This window comes from Pristis pectinata, chromosome 39 (assembly GCF_009764475.1).
Source record: "Pristis pectinata isolate sPriPec2 chromosome 39, sPriPec2.1.pri, whole genome shotgun sequence".
NCBI classification, from domain to species: Eukaryota; Metazoa; Chordata; class Chondrichthyes; order Rhinopristiformes; family Pristidae; genus Pristis; species Pristis pectinata.
Window position 1 is genome coordinate 2,910,079 of NC_067442.1, and position 24,581 is coordinate 2,934,659.

Sequence of the window (24,581 nt, forward strand, 5' to 3'; positions counted from 1 at the left end):
CCGGCCGGTCCACCTGCCTGCCCGTCTTCTGTGCTTACGTGCGCACGCATGTGTCCTTAGAGAAGAAGCGCGCGGTCTCCACTGGCACCTGGCTGAGTTCCACACTCGTTGGGCCCCTCTGGATCGCGTGTGTCGTGGACGGTACGAACGCGGTTCTTATTTGAAGTGTTGCGTGTTACGTTAGCGGGTGTAGTATTGCGTGTGCGTTTTGCGGGAGTTAGCATTATTTTCTATAGTTGCTTAGTTCTTTCCCTTCTGTATTAGTTGTAGTGTACTGGTTGTCCTTTTCTGTAGAGCTTTTAGTTAATAAATGTTTATATTAAAAAGAAGGGTGGCGAGGAGGGAGCGTCGCACCGCGGGAGGGGACGCCAGAGGTTAACGGGATGTCCCAAGGCGTGTGGGAAAGTAGGGAGGGGTGGGGAAGGGAAGGCAAGGCAGGGGTCTTGTCTCTCAGATCTTCTCTTCTCCTCCTCCAGTGGGGGCGAAATGTCCTTGGTCGACCACAAGGGCTCCCCGGTGACCATTGACCCCGAGATGCCCGCCAACACCGAGAGGTACGATCCCACGGTCAACAGGTCGAAGTTCAGGTCAATGGGCCTGGAATTGTTTGGGAAGAGAAGCTGGGATATTGTCCGAGCAAGAAGGAGAGAAGTGGTTGGTGGGAGGTTTGGTGGGATGGGGGTGAGGGATGGACAGGTCTCCTGGAGACGTAATCTCATCCTGAGGTAGTGGGAGCCACTGCGTCCCAACCCTCGGAAACCCCATTCGATCCCAACCTAGGGCGCTGTCTGTGTGGAGTTTGCACGATTCCCCGGGTGCTCCGGTTCCTCCCACATCCCAGGGTCGGTGGGTTAATTGACCACCACCCCCACCCTCCCCCCCCCCCCCGGTGTGTCTGGGTGAAGGGTAGGATCTGGGGGAGTTGGTGAATTTACAGTAAACTCTGCTTTAAGTGGGACGTAGGGGTAACAGGTTACAAGGATTGGGATTGAACCATGAGCCAACAGAGGTTTGATGGGCAGACTGGCCTCCTTGTATCTCGTTTGGAGATCTGGCCATTGGGGATTAAAATTCCTCTTCATCAGTGATGGGGGAGAGTGTCCGTGGGCTGTGGGAGGGGATTCGATGGGTGGGGAGGGATTCGGTGATGGGGGAGATTGTCCGTGGGCTGTCGGGGGGTGGGGGGGGGGGTGGTTCAGTGTGTGGGGAGACTGTACAGGAAGGTGAATGAAATGCGTTAATTATGTAATATGTGTTTCACAGTTCTCCGTACAAGGTTATTGTTACATCACCGAAGCCCTCCGGTAAGCTTTTTTATAAATGTTAAATCCTCCCCGGATCAGGACATCACTACTGGCCAGACCAGCATTTTCCGTGCCCCCCCCCACTGCCCCCTCGAGAAGGTGGGCTTGAGTCGCCCCCTCGAACCGCTGCAGCCCGTGTGGGGAAGGGGCTCCCCCCATGCTGGTGAGGGAGGGGAGGGAGTCCTGGGGTTCGGACATGGCAAGAGTGAAGGAACTGCCGATAGATTTCCGAGTGGGGACGGCAGGGGGGGAGCCTGCGGGTGGTGGCGTTCCCTCTACCACCGCACCCCCGATACCTTCGCCCTTCTGGGCGGGGTTGGGAGGTGCTGTCGGAGTAGCCCCAGTGTGTTTTGCAGGCAGCGCACACGACATTAACGTGTAGTCCAGTAGAGAATGAGTCCCTCTCCACTGCACTCCAGGAGAGGATTCCAAAGATTTGGGTTCTGATCTCCGTATCCCTGGGTCAGACCGCACCGGGAGCACCGTGCACAGTTCCAGTCTCCGTATCCTTGGGTCAGACCCACACCGGGAGCACCGTGCACAGTTCCAGTCTCCGTATCCCTGGGTCAGACCGCACCGGGAGCACCGTGCACAGTTGTGGACACAGAGCACATCACGGAAACCAGCCTCCCCTCCGCGGACTGTGTCTACACTTCCCGCTGCTTCGGGAAAGCAGCCAACGTAATCAAAGACCCCTCCCGCCCCAGACATTCTCTCTTCTTCCCCCTCCCATTGGGCAGAAGATACAAAAGTCTGAAAGTACGTACCACCAGGCTCAAGGACAGCTTCTATCCCTCTGTTATAGGACTATTGAATGGTTCCCTTGTATGATAAGATGGACTCTTGACCTTACAATCTACCTTGTCATGGCCCTTGCACCTTATTGTCTGCCTGCACTGCACTTTCTCTGTAGCTGTGACACTTTATTCTGCATTCTGTTATTGTTTTCCCTTGTACGACCTCAATGCACTGATGCAATGAAACGATCTGTATGGATGGCATGCAAAGCAAAGTTTTTCACTATCCCTCCGTACATGTGACAATAACCACCCAATTTACCAATTTCACTCACAGACAGAGCGGTCCTGCTGCAGAGAGTCTGTGCCGATGTCACCCTCCAGCTCTCCAGGTACGGGATCGAGAAACGGGATCTGGGAACACCGGACAGGGAGCAAGTGGTCCACTCACCACGTGTTGCCAATCCTCACTGTGGTAGGGTCACGTGACCACCAGTGCGGTGTAGGCCCCTCTCCTCCAAAGTATGACGGTCCCGCAAACCTTCCCGTGACCGGGACATCAGTGGGACAGGAGGACCTTTGGGGAGAGATTGGATAGTTTGGGACTCTTTTGCCTGGACGATCAGAGGCTGAGGGGAGACCTGATAGAGGTTTCATAGAACAGTACAGCACAATACAGGCCCTTCAGCCCACAATGTTGTGCCGAACTTTAAACCTCACCTAAGAATATCTAACCCCTTCCTCCCACATATTTTAAATTCCTCCATATGCTTATCTAGTAATCTCTTGAATCTGACCAATGTACCTGCCTCCACCACCGTCCCAGGCAGCGCATTCCACGCCCCAACCACTCTCTGGGTAAAAACCTCCCTCTGATATCTCCCTTGAACTTCCCACCCATTACTTTAAAGCCATGCCCTCTTGTATTGAGCATTGGTGCCCTGGGAAAGAGGCGCTGGCTGTCCACTCTATCTATTCCTCTTAATATTCTCTACACCTCTATCATGTCTCCCCTCATCCTCCTCCTCTCCAAAGAATAAAGCCCTAGCTCCTTTAGTCTCTCCTCATAATGCATACTCTCTAAACCAGGCAGCATCCTGGTAAAGATTTATGAGAGCAACAGATAGGGTAGACAGAATCTTTATATTCCCCCTTTTGGTTCAAAAATAGGTGGGCATGGGTTTAAGAGGGTTTAAAGGGGATTTGAGGGGTAATTATTTTACACAGAGAGTGGTTGATACCTCCTGGAGGAGATGGAGTCAGATACAGAGGAAAGGTGTAGAGGGATGGGGTCCCAATGGGGGCGTGGGATTGATGTCGATGGGAACAAGGTGGGCAGGAACATGGTGGGCTGAATGGCCTGTTTCTGTGCTGTCCGTCTCTGTGACCTGTCCGAGTATGGAGCAGAGTGACGGGAAACCTGGGAGTACAAGGGGTACGTCAGGTGTCGGCGCTGGGATCCTGCCCTTTTCTCGTTCACACCAAATGATCCAGAGACGGGTGAAGGAGCCGTGATTAGCGACCGGCGGCGTGGTTGTTCGTGAGGACAGTTGCTGGCCTCAGGGTGACGGTGTTCAGTGTCAGCTGGGCAGAGCAGTGGCAGATGGAGTTTAAGGTGGATAGGAAGGATATCAGTAAGATTGAAAGAGTGCAGAGGAGATTTACTAGAATGTTGCCAGGTCTTCAGGAGTTGAGTTACAGGGAAAGATTGAACAGGTTAGGACTTTATTCCTTGGAGTGCAGGAGTATGAGGGGAGATTTGATAGAGGTTTACAAAATTATGAGGGGTATAGACAGAGTTAATGCGAGTAGGCTCTTTCCACCTAGATTAGGAGAGATAAGTACAAGAGGACATGGCTTTAGAGTGAAAGGGGAAAGGTTTAGGGGGAACTTCTTCACTCAGAGAGTGGTGGGAGTGTGGAACGAGCTGCTATCTGACGTGGTAAATGCAGGCTAGCTCTTAAGTCTTAAGAATAAATTGGATAGATACATGGAGGGGAGAGGTCTGGAGGGTTATGGACTGGGTGCAGGTCAATGGGACTAGCGGAATAAAGTTTTGGCACAGACTAGAAGGGCCGAATGACCTGTTTTCTGTGCTGTAGTGTTCTGTGGTTGTGAGGGGGCGGAATAATTTGGGAAGAACACGTCCCAATAATTGTCATCCCCTTGGTTAGTGCTCGAGTCTTCTAAGATGTACTGAGGAACAGAGAGGCCCAAGAACCCCTGAAGTTAACCAACACTGCGAGATCAGGCAGAGGGGAGACGAGGTGTGGAACACAAGAGCAGGGAGGTCACGGTACAACTCTACAACACAACCGGTCAGGCCCCCAGAGGGAGGGCTACGTGCAGTGCTGGTCCCCGCACTGGGGAGGGGGCAGGGGAGACCCCCCAGGATGTTGCCCTGGGACGGAGCGTCCCGGTTACAGGGAGAGATGGGAGAGGCCGGGTCTGTTCTCCCTGGAGCAGAGGGGATTGCGGGGGTGGGGGGGGGGGGGTGGTGTGGGGCGGGGTCCCGATGGACAACATTATGGTGGGGAGGGGGGAGGGTGGGAGGAAGAGACAGGGTGGACAGTAGGACAACTTTTCCCCACAGCAGACCAGAGGAAATAGATTTAGACTGAGGGGTCGGAGGTTTGGAGGGGATCCGAGGGGGATTATTTTTCCCCCAGGTGGGGTGGGGGTTATGGAACGGACTGTCTGAGGCGGCGGGGGGATGGGTCAGCAGGGACACAATGGGCCAAAGGAACTGTTTCTGTGCTGGGTGACTCTCTGAACACCTCACCCTCCTACCCGGGATGCCTCTCAGGTCGCCGTTGAATGTTGCCGGGGGGGTGGTGGGTGGGGTGACTAGAATAACCATCTGTGTCCCTCACCCCCAGGTACCTGAGGATGGACGAGGCGGAGAGCGAGTTCCGAAGCAAGCTGGCTGTCCTGGAGAGACGGGTGGAGGGTGAGAGTTGGGGGTCCACCGGGCGCCCTCCCCACCCGCTCCCGGTCCCAGCCCCGCTCCCTCCACGGGGCCTGGGGAAGTGCTGTCACGGCGATATCGTCCTGCTCCACCTCTCCATTCCCCCCTTCCCTCCCCCACCCCTCCCGCCTCCCAATCCCCTCCCCGTCACCCCTCCCCCTTTACCCCCACCCCCTTTCCCTCCAAACCCCTGCTCCCCCTCTGCCCCCTCCTCCTGCTCCCTCCTCCTGCTCTCCTTCCCCTCCACTTCCCCTCCTCCCCTGCACCTCGCCCCCCCCCCACCCTCCGCCCCTTACCCTCATCACCTCCGCCACCCACCGTCACCTGCCTCCCACCCGACCCCACATCACCTCCCCCATCATTTCCCCCTCCCTGTCCCCTCCCACCCTCCACCCCGTCACATTCCCCTCCCCCTCACCTCCCCCTTCACCACCTCTCCCCTTCACCTCCCCCCTCCCCTCCCCCTTCACCACATCCCCCTCTCCCCTGCCCCCTCGTTATGCCTGCGTCGCCGCTGGGCTCTCGATCCGTGCTCACTGGCCCAGATTCCAAGCTCCCTGCTTCCATGGGGAGGTCGATCCCACAGGGCTCTCGGTCACTGAGTCACACAGGCACTGAAACAGGCCCTTCTGCCCAACCGGTCCGTGCCGACCAAGATTCCCATCCAAGCCGGTCCCAATTGCCTGCGTTTGGCTCATATCCCTCTGAACCTTTCCCATCTATGGACCTGTCCAAGTGTTGTTAATGTCCCTGCCTCACCCACTTCCTCTGGCAGCTCGTTCCACGTACAGACCACCCTCAGGTCCCTATTAAATCTCTTTCCCCTTTCACCTTAAACCTGTGCCCGCTAGTTCTTGATTCCCCAACCCTGGGGAAAAGACTGTGCCCATTCACCCTATCAATTCCCCTCACCTCTATAAGGTTGCCCCTCATTCTCCGACGCTCCAAGGCATAAAGTCCCTACCTGCCCAACCTCTCCCTATAACTCAGGCCCTTGAGTCCTGGCAATGTCTTCTGCACTCTTTGCAGCTTATTGATGTCTTTCCTGTAGCCGGGTGACCAAAGTTGTACACAATACTCCAAGTGGGGGCCAACTCCTACACTCAATGCCCTGACCGATGAAGGCCAGCATACCAAACGCCTCAGAGTTCAGGAGGACGAGGGGAAGACCTCAGTGAGACGTCCCAGACCCTGAGGGGACAGGAAAGGGGGGCGTTGGGGGATGTGGGAATGGTTCTCTCCCCCCCCCACCCCCCACCAGCAGGAGTGACTCAATCGAGGGGGATAGGGTCACAGGATCGGGGGTGGTGTGAGTCATTTCGCACTGTGAGTGGGTGGGGACTCATGGAGGGTGCCCCAGAGGGAGGTGGAGGACATCACTGGGGGGGGGGGGGGAGTGGGGGAGATAGAATTAAAGAGATAGGGTGTTGGTATTGGTTTATTATTGTCACTTGTACCGAGGTCCAGTGAAAAAACTTGTCTTGCATACCGATCGTACAGGTCAATTCATTACACAGTGCGGTTACATTGGGTTAGTACAGAGTGCATTGAGGTAGTACAGGTAAAAACAATAACAGTACAGAGTAAAGTGTCACAGCTACAGAGAAAGTGCAGTGCAATAAGGTGCAAGGTCACAACAAGGTAGATCATGAGGTCAGAGTCCGTCTCATTGTATAAGGGAACCATTCGATAGTCTTATCACAGTGGGGTAGAAGCTGTCCTTAAGCCTGGTGGTACGTGCCCTCAGGCTCCTGTATCTTCTACCTGATGGGAGAGGGGAGAAGAGAGAATGACCCAGGTGGGTGGGGTCTTTGATTATGCCGGCTGCTTCACCAAGACAGCGAGAGGTAAAGACAGAGTCCAAGGAGGGGAGGCTGGTGTCCGTGATGCGCTGGGCTGTGTCCACAACTCTCTGCAGTTTCTTGCGGTCCCGGGCAGAGCAGTTGCCGTCCCAAGCCGTGATACATCCAGTTAGGATGCTTTCTATGGTGCATCAGTAAAAGTTGGTGAGTGTCAAAGGGGACAAACCAAATTTCTTTAGCCTCCTGAGGAAGTAGAGGTGCTGGTGAGTGAAAGTTGAAGGGGGAGGGTGGGTGGAGGGAGACGAGGATCTGGGACCAGAGAGGGGATGAGACCTGGAGCAGGGTAACCCTGGTGGGACAGGAGAGAGTGGCAACTCTCCTTCAATCGCCCCCAGTGTATTGTCAGCCCGACCCTGGAGACCGGGACCACGCACAGGCTGATCCCGACGGAGACTTGACCGGCGGGTTGAACGGGAAGGTCTCGGTTTTGTCGTTGCAGTGGAGAGCGCAAGGAAGGCGGAGATCGAGAAGTGCCGCAGCGAGATCGAGAGGCTGCGGGAGGAGCTGGCGAAGAGGTACCTGCCCACCCACCGACCTTCCAATCCCCCTCGGCTCGCCTACCACCACCCAGGGAGGGGTGGGGGTCAGTGGGAGGGGGGTTCCTGGAGGTCAGGGTGTGAAGGGAAGGGTCAGAGGGTTGGGGTGATGTGTGTGTGTGTCTCTCTCTCTCTCTCTCGCGCTCTCTCTCTCCCTCCCTCCCTCCCTCCACCCCCACCTCCCCCTCTCCCTCCCACCCCCCACCTACCGTCTCCCTCTCATCCTCCCCACCTCCCTCTCACCCCCTCACGCCCTCCGCCTCTCCCTCTCCCTCTCACCCCCTCCGCCTCTCCCTCTCACCCCCTCTCCCTCCACCCCACTCAGCTATCACCTGCCTGCGTGCGCTCCTCCCCCTCCCCCCGACCCTCTTACTCTGCCTTGTGCCCTCTTCCCTTCCAGTCCTGAGGAAGGGTCCCGGCCCCGGAAACGTCGACTGGTTATTTTCCCTCCACAGACGCTGCCTGACCCTCTGAGTTCCTCCAGCACTGTGTGTGCATGTGTGTGGGTTGGGGTCAATTCTTGCCCGTTACTGGCCCTGATCTGCACTTATCGACCCCTCCCTCAGCCCCCCACCACCCCCCGCCAACACCGAACCGCCGCCTTCTGTGTGGGGAAGGGTCTCCAACGTGCTGTCGGAGGGAAGGAGCCCAGGGAGTTCAGACCCGGCGAGGGCGAAGGAACAGCCGAGTGGGGACATCGGAGGGGGGAACCTGCGGGCGGTGGTGTTCCCCCTTTCTCTCTCCTCTCCCCCCACCATCTCCGCTGCCCCTCGTCCCTGAGGTGGGGGGTTCGGGGGGAGCTGCCGGAGTAGCCCGGGTGAGTGACCGCGGTGCGTTCTGTAGGCGGTGCGCACTGCGGCCACTGTGGGCCGGTTCTGGAGGGAGGGGGGGTTTTGGGGGGCGGGGGGAAGGGAGGGGGTGTTTTGGGGGCGGCTGAGCTCGGCGGTGCTGGACGGTGGGAGGGGAACATGGAGGGAGGGGTGGGGATCATGGGGGGGGTGGGTGCCTGGAGGTCAGGGTGTGAAGGGAAGGGTTACACGGTTGGGTTGAGGGGGGAATGTTGAAAGCTGATATCCGTCTGTCTGTGTCTCCCTCCCATCCCTGCCTCCCTCTCTCCTTCCCCCACCTCTCCCTCCCCTTCTCTCTGTCTCCCTGTTCCCCCCCCTCCCTCTCTCTCCCCTCCCCCCAACGTTCCGTCTCCCATTCAGTTCGCCCTGGATTTGTGTCTCTCCATGTTCCCCATCCAGCAGGAAGCTCACCCCACGCCGAGACGTTCCCTCATATCCCAAGGTAGGAACCTTCCTCTCTGGTGTCTTGTGCCCTCAGCAACACCCCTCCCCATCTGTGACCCCCCTCCAGCCCCTACACCCCTCCTCATCTCTGTGACTGCCCCCCCGGCCCCTACACCCCTCCCTATCTCTGACCCCCTCCGGCCCCTACACCCCTTCCCCATTTGTGACCCCCTCCGGCCCCTGCACTGGAGGGAGTGCCACGCTGTGGGAGGGGTTTTGGGGAGGGAGGGGTGGTGAGGAGGGAGTGCCACGCTGTGGGAGGGGCGGTGGGGAGGGAGGGGTGGTGAGGAGGGAGTGCCACGCTGTGGGAGGGGCGGTGGGGAGGGAGGGGTGGCGAGGAGGGAGCGCCACGCTGTGGCAGGGGTGGCGAGGAGGGAGTGCCACGCTGTGGGAGGGGTTTTGGGGAGGGACGGGTGGTGAGGAGGGAGTACCACGCTGTGGGAGGGGCAGTGGGGAGGGAGGGGTGATGAGGAGGGAGTGCCACGCTGTGGGAGGGGCGGTCAGGAGGGAGCATCGTTAACCCAAGGCCCCGTCTGCTGGATGTAAAAGATCAGGAGGGAGAGCTGGGTGGGGTGTTGGTGGCGGGGGTAAGTTCTCCCCAGGGTCCTGGGGCTGACATTCCCCCCTCACCTATCTGTACCTGATGGTTGTGTCACTATTGCATTGTGAGATCTTGCTGTGGGTTATTCATTGGCTGGGGGGCTCTGGGGATAGGTGTTGGGGGTTGGGGGTCTAAGACATGCGTGTGGCATTGACCTGAGAGAGTTGCCCCTCTTGTATTGACTTCTGATCTTCTCCCCACCCCACCTTGCCCCCTCTCCCAGTACACCCTCTCCCCAGAGACCATCGAGGCTTTGAAGAAACCTACCTTTGACATCTGGCAGTGGGCTCCCAATGAGGTAGGCACCGGTAACTGATGAGGCGGAGCTCCTGGGCACAGGAAGAGTCCAACGCCAGGCCTTGAGGTGCAGGGTGGCAGGGAGCAGGTCAGAGGTCTATTCCTTGTTGAGTCCCAGTCCGAGGGCAGTTGCCCCAGTTTGAACACCATCTTACACCCAGTACTTGGGCAATTCCCATTGGAAGGACCATTGGCATCCTGGTCCCACCCCATTGGTCCACTGGCGGGCTCGTCCACTCTCTGTGATTGGATGAGCTTTGAGCCAATCAGTGCATTGGCTCCTTTTCTCCGTCTGAGCATTCAGAGGCGACGTGATTTGAAAAATTGTCCCACACAACCTGTCGCCTCTCTCCAGCTCCCCCCTCCCAGATCTCTCTACTTCCTTCTCTCTTTCTCTTGCTTTACTCTCCATTCTCTCATTCCCTCTATCCCTTTCATGTCCTAATTCTCTCTCTCTCACTGCATTCCCTCTCTCTCTAGCCTCCCTTTCTGCGTCTTATTTCTCCCTATTCTCTCGTTTCCTCTCTCCCTAACCTCCCGTTTCTCTCCCTCTCACTTCTCTCACTAGCTGTTTTAATTATCTCCCTCCCTCTCTCCCTAATCTCCGTTCCCCCTCTCCCCCTCTCTACTTCCCCCTCTCTACTTCCCCCTCTCTACTTCCCCCCTCCCTACTTCCCCCCTCCCTACTTCCCCCCTCCCTACTTCCCCCCTCCCTACTCCCCCCTCCCTACTCCCCCCTCCCTACTCCCCCCTCCCTACTCCCCCCTCCCTACTTCCCCCCTCCCTACTTCCCCCCCTCCCTACTTCCCCCCTCCCTACTTCCCCCCTCCCTACTTCCCCCCTCCCTACTTCCCCCCCCTACTTCCCCCCTACTTCCCCCCTACTTCCCCCCTCCGTCCCCCCTCCTTCCCCCCTCCTTCCCCCCTCCTTCCCCCCTCCTTCCCCCCTACTTCCCCCCTACTTCCCCCCTACTTCCCCCCCTCCCTACCCCGCCTCCCTACTCCCCCTCCCTACTTCCCCCTCCCTACTTCCCCCTCCCTACTTCCCCCTCCCTACTTCCCCCTCCCTACTTCCCCCCCTCCCTACTTCCCCCCTCCCTACTTCCCCCCCCTCCCTACCCCCCCTCCCTACCCCCCCTCCCTACCCCCCCTCCCTACCCCCCCTCCCTACCCCCCCTCCCTACCTCCCCCCTCCCTACCTCCCCCCTCCCTACCTCCCCCCCCTACCTCCCCCCTCCCTACCTCCCCCCTCCCTACCTCCCCCCTCCCTACCTCCCCCCTCCCTACCTCCCCCCTCCCTACTCCCCCCTCCCTACTCCCCCCTCCCTACTTCCCCCCTACTTCCCCCCTACTTCCCCCCTACTTCCCCCCTACTTCCCCCCTACTTCCCCCCCTCCCTACCCCGCCTCCCTACCCCGCCTCCCTACCCCGCCTCCCTACCCCCGCCTCCCTACCCCCCCCTCCCTACTTCCCCCCTCCCTACTTCCCCCCTCCCTACTTCCCCCCTCCCTACTTCCCCCCTCCCTACTTCCCCCCTCCCTACCCCCTCCCTACTTCCCCCCCTCCCTACTTCCCCCCTCCCTACTTCCCCCCTCCCTACTCCCCCCCTACTCCCCCCCTACTCCCCCCTACTCCCCCCCTACTCCCCCCCTACTCCCCCCTCCCTACTCCCCCCTCCCTACTTCCCCCCTCCTACTCCCCCTCCCTACTCCCCCCTCCCTACTTCCCCCCTCCCTACTCCCCCCCTCCCTACTTCCCCCCTCCCTACTTCCCCCCTCCCTACTTCCCCCCTCCCTACTTCCCCCCTCCCTACTTCCCCCCTCCCTACTTCCCCCCTCCCTACTTCCCCCCTCCCTACTTCCCCCCCTCCCTACTTCCCCCCCTCCCTACTTCCCCCCCTCCCTTCCCCCCCTCCCTTCCCCCCCTCCCTTCCCCCCCTCCCTCCCCCCCTCCCGTCCCCCCCCCCCCCCACTCCCTTCCCCCCCTCCCCCCACTCCCTCCCCCCACTCCCTTCCCCCCTCCCCCCTCCTTCAGTCTCAGACAGTCACACGTCATAGGAAGAGGCCACTCGTCCCATCCACATACTGGCCCCTGTGAACGAGCTCTCTACTTAGTCCCTGTCTCTCAACACATTCTCCCCGTATTTCTTCATCCCCCCTCATTTCCCCCCCCCCACCCCTGTTTTTGGGAAGCTCCTGCTGGATCTGCTCCCACCCCCCTTTCAGGCAATGAGTCCCAGATCACAGCAGGAGAATGTCCCCCACCCTCAGTAGGTTGTGTTGGGGACGATCTCTGGCATCGGGAGGGTATGGGGAGGGGGGAGGGAGGTGTGGGAAAGAGGGAAGGTTGGGGGCTCTGCACGTGTCTCTGCTCTCCCCACAGATGCTGAGCTGCATCGAGTACATCTTCCACAGTCTGGGCCTGGTCCAGCACTTCAATATCAACGGCATCACACTGAAGCGGTGGCTGGTAGGTCCTGCCTGGGTCACGGGGTCCCGGGGTCCCGGGGGTGAGGTGTGGGCCCCTACCCTGCACCTGTCCGCTCCCTCTACCCCTTTCCCCCACCTACTACCCGGCCCCAAACTCTCCAATCCGCGCTCTCCCTGTTTACGCATCATATCTCTCCCTCTCTGCTTGTCTCCCAATTATTCCCCGATCATCTCTCTACCTTCCTTCTCCCTCTCCCTCTCCACCTTCCTTCTCTCTCTCTCTCTACCTTCTCTCTCTCTACCTTCTCTCTCTCTACCTTCTCTCTCTCTACCTTCTCTCTCTACCTTCTCTCTCTCTACCTTCTCTCTCTCTACCTTCTCTCTCTCTTCCTTCTCTCTCTCTCTCTGCCTTCCTTCTCTCTCTCTCTCTGCCTTCCTTCTCTCTCTCTCTCTGCCTTCCTTCTCTCTCTCTCTCTGCCTTCCTTCTCTCTCTCTCTCTGCCTTCCTTCTCTCTCTCTCTCTGCCTTCCTTCTCTCTCTCTCTGCCTTCCTTCTCTCTCTCTCTCTGCCTTCCTTCTCTCTCTCTCTCTGCCTTCCTTCTCTCTCTCTCTCTGCCTTCCTTCTCTCTCTCTGCCTTCCTTCTCTCTCTCTGCCTTCCTTCTCTCTCTCCCTCTCTACCTTCTCTCTCTCTCTACCTTGCTTCTCTCTCTCTCTCTCTACCTTCTCTCTCTCTGCCTTCTCTCTCTCTACCTTCTCTCTCTCTACCTTCTCTCTCTCTGCCTTCTCTCTCTCTGCCTTCTCTCTCTCTGCCTTCCTTCTCGCTCTCTCTCTGCCTTCCTTCTCTCTCTCTCTCTGCCTTCCTTCTCTCTCTCTCTCTGCCTTCCTTCTCTCTCTCTCTCTGCCTTCCTTCTCTCTCCCTCTCTGCCTTCCTTCTCTCTCCCTCTCTGCCTTCCTTCTCTCTCTCTCTCTGCCTTCCTTCTCTCTCTCTCTCTGCCTTCCTTCTCTCTCCCTCTCTGCCTTCCTTCTCTCTCCCTCTCTGCCTTCCTTCTCTCTCCCTCTCTGCCTTCCTTCTCTCTCCCTCTCTGCCTTCCTTCTCTCTCTCCCTCTCTGCCTTCCTTCTCTCTCTCCCTCTCTGCCTTCCTTCTCTCTCTCCCTCTCTGCCTTCCTTCTCTCTCTCCCTCTCTGCCTTCCTTCTCTCTCTCCCTCTCTGCCTTCCTTCTCTCTCTCCCTCTCTGCCTTCCTTCTCTCTCTCCCTCTCTGCCTTCCTTCTCTCTCTCCCTCTCTACCTTCCTTCTCTCTCTCTACTTTCTGTCATCTAGCTATCAGTTCTATCATTTTGCTCTCTTTATATATCATCTCTGTCTCTCTGAATATCTCTCTCATTAACTCTCTCTCTCTAATCTCTCTTCATTATCTATCGTCTCCCTCTCTCTGTCATCTATCTCTTTCTTCTCCCCCACCCCCTTTTATCTCCGTCACTCCCCTTCCCGCTCCACCTCAGTCACTAAAGGACGGGGTCAGGGGTGGTGGGGGGTGTAGGGGAGGGAGGGGGTCACTGAGACGGGGAGGGGTGTAGGGGAGGGGTGCGGGGGCCGGAGGGGGTCACAGGGAGTGGTGTGGAGGCCAGAGGGGGTCACAGAGAGGGGGAGGGGTGCAGGGGCCGGAGGGGGTCACGGGGAGGGGTGTAGGGGCCGGAGGGGGTCACAGAGACGGGGAGGGGTGTAGCGGCCCTGTGTGTGGGGCGAGGACGTCATCAGTCACTCCTGGGTCACCCCGATAGGGAGAAACCTCTTCCCCCAGGGGCCGTGGGGAGTCTGGGGCAGGGAGGATCCACGGCCTCGGGGATGGATGGGAGGGGCAGGGCAGGACGAGAGGGGCCGAAGGGTCTGTAACCGGCTCCCTCCTCCCACCCCCCCCCCCCCCACCCCGCAGCTGAGCGTCCAGGAGAACTACAGGGACAATCCGTTCCATAACTTCCGCCATGCGTTCTGTGTCACCCAGATGATGCACGGGATGATCCAACTGTGTGAGCTGCAGTTGAGTGAGTGAGTGTGTGTGTGTGTGTGGGGGTGGGGGTGGGGGGGAAGAGGGTGGAGCTGATTTGGCCCATCCGGTCTGTACTAGCCCCTCTGCAACGATCGCTCCAGGCAGTTCCCCTCCCACAGCGCAGCCTCCCTCCTCACTGCCCCTCCCACGGCACGGCGCTCCGTCCTCGGCGCCCCTCCCACAGCGCAGCCTCCCTCCTCACTGCCCCTCCCACGGCACGGCGCGGCACTCCCTCCTCACCGCCCCTCCCTCGGTGGTCCCCTAACGTATGATCCCCTTGGCAGTGTGGGGTGGTGTGAGTGAGGTTGGGTGGGGGAAGTGGGGGAGGGAGCCCCTGCTGGGTGAGGGGAGGTGTGAGGTATCCCCCTCCCCCCCCGCCCCACACGTACACTGACCCCCACCACCTTCTCCCTGAACACAGGACCGGCTGAAACCCATCGAGATCCTTGTCCTGATGACCTCCGCTGTCTGCCACGACTTGGACCATCCCGGGCTGAACAACACGTGAGTCTGGCTCTCCCCGCCGCCCCGTGAACCCCCGTCAGAATTCACCCCCACCCCCCCCCTGCAACCCCCAGACACAAGCGCGACCCAGAATCCTCCTCTTGTGTCTGCGTCCTCCTGATGGTCCTCCACGGCAGTGTAGCGGTTAGCGTAACGCTGTTACAGCGCCAGCGACCCGGGTTCAATTCCGGCCGCTGCCTGTAAGGAGTTTGTACGTCCTCCCCGTGTCTGCGTGGGTTTCCTCCGGGTGCTCCGGTTTCCTCCCACATTCCAAAGACGTACGGGTTAGGAAGTTGTGGGCGCGTTATGTTGGCGCCGGACACTTGCGGGCTGCCCCCCAGAACACTCTCCGCAAAAAAAGATGCATTTCACTGTGTGTTTCAATGTACATGTGACTAATAGAGAAATCTTATCTCCAAACTGCGACAGTGCAGAGTCAATGGGCGAATTGTTGTCCCCACCACCCATCCCCCGCTAGTGTGTGGGTTAGGGGTAGAATCTGGTGGGGGGAATGAATCGGGATGGGTGTGGTTGGGCAGTTGAGGGCCAGCATACACTCAGAGGGCCGAAGAGCTGCCTCCTCTGTGCTCCAATCGCCTCTGTGCCTCCTCTGGAATCGCTGGAAGCTGGGAATTGCAGATGCAGTAAATTGAAAAACATCAGTCCATCTGAAGGCTCTCGACCCAAAACATCAACGATCCATTTCCCTGCATAGATGCTGCCTGACCCACTGAGTTCCTCCAGCGCCTTGTGTATAGCTGAAGATTTTTTAAAGCCAGCTGTGACTATTAAACTGCTGGATTATCCCTAAATCTCCCCCTCATCCCCATTTCCAATTAGTTCAGTAATGTCCTTCAGTCTCCCTTCCCCCTCCCCCAAACTAATGTCCTTCAGAGAGGTAAAATCACTCCTCCTTCCCCACACAGGCGAGACAGAATAGAAACAGGTGGCCCAAGGGGGTCACAGAGATGGGGAGGGGTGTAGGGGCAGGAGGGGGTTACAGAGATAGGGAGGGATACAGGGGCCAGAGGAGGTCAAAGTGACGGGGAGGGGTGTAGGGGCCGGGGGGGGGGGGGGGGTGGGTCACAGACGGGCAGGGGTGTAGGGGAGGGAGGGGAGGGAGGTGGTCACAGAGACGGGGAAGGGTGTAGGGGCCAGAGGGGGGGAATCACGGGGAGGGGCGTAGGGGCCGGAGTGTCGATATCTGGGATCGATTCCAGGGGTGAGAGGAATCTCCTGTGAGACAGACCATTCATCTGGAAGAACGGGAAACGATCTCACTGAGACAGAGCCCAGAGGCATTGACGGGATGTTTTTGGGGGGTGGGGGGGTCGGAGGTGGGGGTATGCGGTGGAGGTGGGGTCAGTGGTGGGGGGGTGGGGGGGGAGGGAGGCGGTGCAGTGGTGGGCAGAATCAGAAACGCTGTTTCCCAGGATCAGAGCTCAGAGTCCCGGGATAAGGGGTCAGCCATTCCATGCTGGGACGGGTTGGGGCTTCCTCACTCGGAGGAGGGTGAATCTTCGGGAGGGGTCTGGGATGCTGAGGGTGGGGTGGCAGGTGGGAGGGAATGGCCTCTCTCCAGGGAGAGATCTTGCAGAGGGGAAATGAATCGTGATGGCTCGTGATGTCTAAGGTTTGGACTCTTGTCTCCCCCCGCCCCCCGCACTCCAACCCCCACCCCCACAACAGGTACCAGGTCAACGCTGGGACGGAACTCGCCTTGCGCTACGGCAACCGCTCCCCACTGGAACAGCACCACTGCGCCGTGGCGTTCCAGATACTGTCCCAGCCGGACAGTGACATCTTCGCCAGTACTGAGGAGGGAGTCTCAGAGGAGATCCGGAAGGTGGGGAGGTCCTGTGGAGGGAGGGGGAGGCTTCGAATGACGCAGAGAAGGGGATGCGGGAAGTGGGAAGTGTTTCCTCCAGGATTCCAGAGGTGGAAACTCTCAGGAAGGGGAAAGGGCAGCCAAACGTAGCCAAACATCGACACCAAGATAGGTGAAGGAGCAGGGAGTATTGAAGAAACAAAGATTGCAGAGAGACTTAGATGGTTTCGGAGCATGGGCAAAGAAATGGCAGATGAGATTCAATGTCGGGAAATGTGCAGTTGTATACTTTGGAGGAGTGTTGTGGGAAAAGGTTTTTGCAGGTCTCAAAGGCAGAGGGACCTGGTATTGACTGGTATGGACTAGTTGGGCTGAGGGGCCTGTTTCTGGCCTGTGTGACTCTTCAAGTCCCCCTGGATCTGATGTTCTGCATCCGACAGCCTCTGAAGAAGCAGCTGCAGAGGTAATGGAGGTGTTGGTTACAACCTACCCTAGGTTCCAGGGAGGATTGGGAAAAGTGTAATGCCACCATTTGAGAAAGACAATAGAAGACCAAATGAGCTGGGGCTTGTGTCACTGGGATCAAGGAAGGCTCAGCAGAACATTTAGTGAATCGTAACGTAGAGTCAACATGGTTTTAGGGAAGGGAGAAGGTGTCTGAGAAATCTATTGGAGTGGTTGGAAGATTTAAGGAGAGTGGATAAAAGGGACCCAGTAGATGTAATGTATTGGGATGTCCAGAAGGACATAATCAATGGAGGCTGGTGACCTGGGGTGGGGTCCCGAGCACTGCACTCAATTGACGTGGCGGGTATGTTGTCCTCTTACTGCCCAGTTGGGTTTCTAACACAAGGTCGATCTGCCCCCCCCCATAGACCCCAAATCAGATTTATTATTACTGACTTGGATGACATGAAATGTGTGGCTTTGCAGCAGCAGTACAGTGCAAAGAAAAATTACTATAAATTACAAAAATAGTGCAAAGTAAAAGGAATAATGAGGTAGTGTTCATGGACCGTTCAGAAATCTGTTCCTGAATCATTGACTGTGGGTCTTCAGGCTCCTGTACTTCCTCCCCGATGGTAGTAAGAAGAGGGTGTGTACTGGGTGGTGAGGGTCCTTAGTGACAGATGCCACCTCTTGAACATGTCCTCTGTGGCGGGGAGGGTTGTGCTTGTGATGGACCTGCCCGAGACTACAACCCTCTGCAGCGTCTTGCGATCCTGCGCGTTGGAGCCTCCATACCAGGCGGTGATGCAACCAGTCAGAACGCTCTGTTACACGGAGTCGGGGTGGGGCAGGGGGGGACCCGAGTGTGTGTACTCGGTATTGGAATTGGTTTATTATTCTCACTTGTACCGAGGTACAGTGAAAAACTTGTCTTGCAAACCGATCGTACAGGTCAATTCATTACACAGTGCAGTTACATTGAGTTAGTACAGAGTGCATTGAGGTAGTACAGGTAAAAGCATTAGCAGTACAGGCACGGTAGTGTAGCGGTTAGCGTAATGCTATTACAGCACCAGCGGCCCGGGTTCAATTCCGACCGCTGTCTGTAAGGAGTTTATACGTTCTCCCCGTGTCTGCGTGGGTTTCCTTCGGGTGCTCCGGTTTCCTCCCACTTTCCAAAGACGTACAGTACAGGTTAGGAAGTTGTGGGCATGCTATGTTGGCACTGGAAGCGTAGCGACACTTGTGGGCTGCCTCCAGAACACTACGCAAAAAAAGATGCATTTTGCTGTGCATTTCAATGTACATGTGACTAATAAAGAAATTTTATCTTAAAGTGTCACAGCTACAGGGAAGTGCAGTGCAGGTAAACAATAAGGTGCAGGGTCACAACAAGGTAGATCGTGAGGTCAGAGTCCATCTCATCGTATAAGGGAACCATTCAATAGTCTTATCACTGTGGGATAGAAGCTGCCCTTGACCCTGGTGGTATGTGCCCTCAGGCTCCTGTATCTTCTGTGTACAACAGGGGTTCTGACCCTCTGCCTTCTCCCCAGGGAATGACAGAACTGATCCTGGCCACAGACATGGCGAGACACACGGACATCATGGATGCGTTTGCACAGTGTGTGGATGTGTTCGACTACCAGAACCAGGAGCACCTCCGACTGGTCAGTACCGGGATCGGAGCTCGGGGCCTGGGCAGCTGAAGGAATGGGGGAACGGGGGAGGGGGGGAGAGGGAGTGAAGGAGGAGGAGCGTAGGGGCCGGAGGGGGTCACAGAGATGGGGAGGGGTGCAGGGGCTGGAGGGGGTCACACAAGGAGAGGTGCAGGGGGCCAGAGTGGGGGGGGTCAGAGACGAGGAGGGGTGCGGGGGCCGGAGGGGGTCCAGAGATGGGGAGGGGTGCGGGGGCCGGAGGGGGGTCCAGAGACGGGGAGGGGTGCGGGGGCCAGAGGGGGTCCAGAGACGGGGAGTGATACTTGGATACTGTAAACCCCTTTGAGGTACGTTTGCTGAATTTGCTGATGACGCGGCTGGGATTGCAAGGTGTGGAGGGGTTAACGAGTGGGAAATGGAGAATGCTCTGTGTGTGTGTGTATGTGTGAGAGAGATGGTCCACATTAGGTTGAATTTAACAAAGTAGATTATCTGGAGACGGCCGGGTGAGGGGGGTGGGTCTGAGCAGGGGAGAGGAGCACTGGAATCTGGAGCAACACAAAATCTGCTGGAGGAACTCTGCAGGTCAATCAGCATCTGTGGCGGTGGGGTGGGGGGGGTGTGGGGAAGGAAATATTGACATTTCTGGTTGAGGCTCTGCATCAGGACAAGAGTGGAGAGGGCAGGCAGCCAGTGTAAAGAGGTCATCCTCTGGAGATGACGTCCAACCCATTGAGTTCCTCCTGTGGCTTGTGTGTTGCTCCGGAATTGCAACATCCGTGGCCCCTCTCTCGTGTCCCCAGCAGTGTCAGTGGATCATCCAACGGGTGGGAGATGTCGGGACTCCCAGATGTCCAGCGGTCTGGGAGACCCAGTGGGTGATCCACAGAAAGGCACATCAGTGGCTACAGCAAGTAATAGGGAACATAGAACACTACAGCACAGTACAGGCCCTTCGGCCCACGATGTTGTGCAGATATTTTAATCCTGCTCTAAGATCTAGCTAACCCTTCCCTCCCACATAGCCCTCCATTTCTCTATCATTCATGTGTCTATCTAAGAGTCTCTTAAATGCCCCTAATGTATCTGCCCCCACAACCTCTGCTGGCAGTGCGTTCCACGCACCCACCACTCTCGGTGTAAAAAAAACACACCCCTGACCTTCCTCCAATCACCTTAAAATTATGTCCCCTTGTGTTAGCCATTTTTGCCCTTGGAAAAAGTCTGATTGTCCAGTCGATCCATGCCTCCTATCATCTTGTACACTTGTGTCAAGTCACCCCTCATCCTCCTCCTCTCCAAAGAGAAAAGCCCTAGCTCACTCAACCTATCCTCATAAGACATGCTCTCCAATCCAGGCAACATCCTGGTAAATCTCCTCTGCACCCTCTCTAAAGCTTCCACATCCTTCCTATAATGAGGCGACCAGAACTGAACACAATACTCCAAGTGTGGTCTGACCAGAGTTCTATAGAGCTGCAACATCACCTCGTGGCTCTTGAACTCAATACCCCGACTAACGAAGGCCAACACTCCATACGCCTTCTTAACAAGCCTATCGACCGGCACGGCAACCTTAAGGGATCTGTGGACATGGACCCCAAGATCCTTCTGTTCCTCCACACTGCTAAGAGTCTTGCCATTAACTTTGTATTCTGCTTTCAAATTCGATCTTCCAAAGTGCATCAGTTCATATTTATCTGGGTTGAACTCCATCTGCCACTTCTCAGCCCAGCTCTGCATTCTATCAATGTTCTGTTGTAACCTACAGCAACCTTCTACACTATCCACAACACCACCAACCTTTATGTCATCTGCAAACTTACTAACCCACCCTTCCATATCCTCATCCAAGTCATTTATAAAATTCACCTTGCAGATAAGATACCTTTATTAGTCACATGTACATCAAAACACACAGTGAAATGCATCTTTTGTGTAGAGTGTTCTGGGGGCAGCCCACAAGTGTCGCCACACTTCCGACACCCAACATAACATGTCCACAACTTCCTAACCTGTACATTTTTGGAATGTGGAAGGAAACCAGAGCACCTGGAGGAAACCCTCGGAGACACGGGGAGAACATACAAACTCCTTACAGACAGCGGCGGGAATTGAACCCGGGTAGCTGGCACTATAGAGCATTACACTAACTGCTACACTACCGTGCCAGCCCTGTTGTGAGTTGGAGGGAGATTTGGGGGGAAGTGAACAGCAAGCTCTTGTTTGTAGCAAGGGGTTTTGAACATGAAGTTTAGGGAAGTTATGTTTCAGTGACTGAGACCACAGGTGGAGTTCAATGTTGGTCTCCTCACTGAAGGAAGATGCATTGGGAGTAGTTCAGAGGGATTGACTGGACTGTTTGATGAGGAGTTTTTACATTCCTGAGGGGGTGGGTGTGGAGGGGATGTTTGATCCCATAAGACAAAGGAGCAGAAGTCGGCCATTCGGCCCATCGAGTCTGCTCCTCCATTCTATCATGAGCTGATCCATTCTCCCATTGAGCCCCACGCCCCCGCCTTCTCACCATAACCTTTGATGCCCTGGCTGCTCAGATACCTATCAATCTGTGCCTTAAATACACCCAATGACTTTGCCTCCACAGCCGCCCGTGGCAACAAATTCCACAGATTCACCAATCCCTGGCTAAAGAACTTTCCCCACATCTCTGTTCTGAATGGGTGCCCTTCAATCCTGAAGTCGTGTCCTCTTGTACTAGACTCCCCCACCATGGAAAACAACTTTGCCACATCTACTCTGTCCAGGCCTTTTAACATTTTAAATGTTTCTGTGAGGTCCCCCCTCGTTCTTCTGAACTCCAAGGAGAACAGCCCAAGAGCCAAACATTCCTCATATGTTAACCCTCTGATTCCTGGAATCATCCTAGTGAATTTTCTCTGAACCCTCTCCAATGTCAGCACATCCTTTCTTAAATAAGGAGCCCAAAACTGCACACAGTAACGCCTTGGGACAATCTGGAAGCAGGGCTCACTGTGTCACAGGTGTGGGATCCTGTACACGCCCCAGGACAGTTTGATGTCCTCACTGACCCCGTCTTCCCTCCCAACAGCTGGAGCAAGTGCTGATTAAATGCTGCGACACCTCCAACGAGGTACGCCCCACGCAGGTCTCCGAGCCTTGGCTGGGCTGTCTGTTACAGGAGTATTTCATGCAGGTGGGTAACTGAGTGGCGGGGCGGAGGGGAGGGAGCACTGTGGGAGGGGCGGCAAGGAGGGAGCGCCACGCCGTGGGATGGACAACGAGGAGGGAGGGGCATGCCGTGCCACAGGAGGGGCGGCGAGGAGGGAGCACTGTGGTAGGGGCAGCGAGGAGGGAGCGCCACGCCGCGCCGCAGGAAAGGTTCCCAGCTGTACAGCTCCTGACCCGGTTGGTCCTGTTTCAGAGCGAACGGGAGAAGTCAGAGGGTTTACCAGTGTCCATCTTCGTGGGCGGAGAGACGGGGTCCAACGCCCACACACAGGTCGCGTTCATCACCTCCATCCTCATGCCCATGTTCGAGTCCATGACCAAGGTAACGGGGAGGGGCGGGTAACAGGGAGAGGGGGAGGTGTGGGTAACGGGGGGGGGAGCAGGGAGGGGGGGGAAGCGAGCAGGTAACCAAGCATCGATGGCCCAAGGGCACCTCCCTCACACTGCATTCTTCCCCCGCCCAACCCCTCCCCCACAGCCCCACCCCTTCCCTCTCCCCACAGTCTCCCCAGCCCCCTACTCTACTCCACCCCACCCCACCTCTATCCCCACCACACCCGGCCCTTACCCCCCTCCCCGTCTCTGTAACCCCCTCCCTCTGGCCCCTACACCCCTCTCCGTCTCTGTAACCCCCTCCCTCTGGCCCCTACACCCCTCTCCGTCTCTGTAACCCCCTCCCTCTGGCCCCTACACCCCTCTCCGTCTCTGTAACCCCCTCCCTCTGGCCCCTACACCCCTCTCCGTCTCTGTAACCCCCTCCCTCTGGCCCCTACACCCCTCCCCGTCTCTGTAACCCCCTCCCTCTGGCCCCTACACCCCTCTCCGTCTCCATGACCCCCCCCCTTCCGATCAGAAGTCCCCGAGAATACGCCCTGGAGGCACCTTTTATTGCTGTGCTGGGAAGTTCGGGAATGTGGGGAACGTAGGGGCGGATTCTGCTCCCGGGACGTGACGGGAACGTTATCGTTCTGTTCCAGCTCTTTCCCCAGCTGGAGGAGGTGATGCTGCAGCCTCTGAGGTTGGCGAGGGATCGCTACCAGCAGCTCGGAGAGGAGGTGCTGAGGCGGGAGGCGCCCCCGGAACCCACCGTGGCATCCATCTCCATCTGACTGGGGGGAGTGGGGGTGGGATTCCTGGGCGAGGGGGGCAGGGATGGGGTTGTAAGAAAGGTTCTTTGAGGTCTCAAAGAGCGAGGACTCTGGACACAGTCTTTGGAGTTTGAAAATAATCTGTACACAAAGACAAATGCAGCACAGAATGAACAGATGCACACTTGCACGCACACACACGCACAAAAATTGGTTACAAATGATCAGGGAAGAAACAACACAATGCCTGACCACCCACTCCTCCCCCCCCCCCCCCCCCGACGCAGTGCAAGCATCAGCTCTACGCTCCCGGGAATCTACTTAGGACACTCCTAATCCCTGTGGGAGTGCACACTCTTACCGGTGGTCTCTTCGGCGTGGTTTCAATTCCTGGAGCAATCAAAAGAGACCTGAACCACGCACACAGGGCATTCTCTATAGTGCTGGAGGGCTGGGTGGAGCCAGCCCAGGTAATTCAAACAGTCCAATGATTCACGGCCAGGTACAAAGGTGTGTACAGGATCCAATGGTCAAGGGTGTGCACTAATGGGCGGGTGGAGCCAGACCTTGATTGACAGTGGTGTTGCTTTCGACCACGTGCTCAGTGGTGTCCCGTGACAACCACGACCCTTCACACTACAGATGGGCACAACAAGGACACCCTGAGACCGGGACTCCCCAACCCCCATGTCAGTTCCTCGCGGAATCCCGGCTCTCTGACCATTCACACTGGCCCCACCTCGTTCTCCCCACAGCGCCGGAGCAAGTCGGGATCGAACCCGGGTCTCTGAGTCAGTGGCTCTACAAGCTGTGCCACTGTGAACATCCCTCAGACGAAGGGTTTTCCTGGCCTCATTGAGATCATTTCCCGTTCTTCCAACCCCAGGACTGTTGGCCAGTCTGCTCCTCAATGGGACCAGCTCCTCTTCCCGGGAATCCCTGCACTGTCTCCAAGGTGGCAGTATCCATCCCCAGGGTCTGGGGCCAGAGAATCCCAGAGGGTCCGTGTGTAGATATGGTCACTGCACAATGGTCTCTCAGCAAGATCTCCTTCTTCCTGTGTGATAAAGATTAGTTGTGTACTTGTGAGAGTCACACTACATAAAACTGGACAGTTTGTGGCACTTTTGTTTGTGGTAATTAAATATTCAGCCTGAGTGAAGCTCCCTCCGCCCCGTCCCGTCACACACTCCCCGGGGTCAGACACAAAGTGAAACTCCCTCTATACCGTCCCATCACGCACACTCCCGGGGTCAGACACAGGGTGAAGCTCCCTCCGCACCGTCCCATCACACAGTCCCGTGGTCAGACACAGGGTGAGGCTCCCTCTGCACCGTCCCATCACACACTCCCAGCGTCAGACACAGGGTGAAGCTCCCTCCGCACCGTCCCAGGGTCAGACAGAGGGTGAAGCTCCCACCACACCATCCCATCACACACTCCCAGGACACAGACTAACTCTTTCCAGACCTCTTTAAACATGGACACTAACCGATCTCCCACAACCTAATACTCTTGCTTTTCCATTCTGTGCTTTGGGGGATGACTTCACATTCTTCCACATTATATTCCCTCCTGCATGTGCTTGCCCAGTCTCTCAGCTTGTCCTACCCCCCTGCAGCCTCCCTGCGTCCTACCCCCCCTGAAGCCTCCCCGCATCCTCCCCCTCCAACCCACCCAACCTCAGCTGGCATAGTGTGGTCAGTAACCACTGATATGTGACCACAGTCAGATCACTGATGTAGATTATCGTTTATCATTTGCTGGAGCTGT

At 57.1% G+C, this 24,581-nt stretch overlaps 1 protein-coding gene across 1 annotated transcript; it reads left to right on the plus strand.

The window, feature by feature from the left end:
• Positions 1-486: 486 nt before the first annotated feature.
• LOC127587165 (high affinity cGMP-specific 3',5'-cyclic phosphodiesterase 9A-like) lies at positions 487-22,829 on the plus strand. Its single transcript, XM_052045359.1, is given in 13 exon segments — positions 487-554; positions 4,921-4,991; positions 7,311-7,386; positions 8,616-8,697; positions 9,524-9,598; positions 11,979-12,065; positions 13,957-14,073; positions 14,492-14,574; positions 16,264-16,420; positions 18,409-18,522; positions 21,581-21,685; positions 21,914-22,042; positions 22,698-22,829. Coding segments are annotated over 13 exon segments (1,296 nt in total).
• The last annotated feature ends 1,752 nt before the right edge of the window (positions 22,830-24,581 follow it).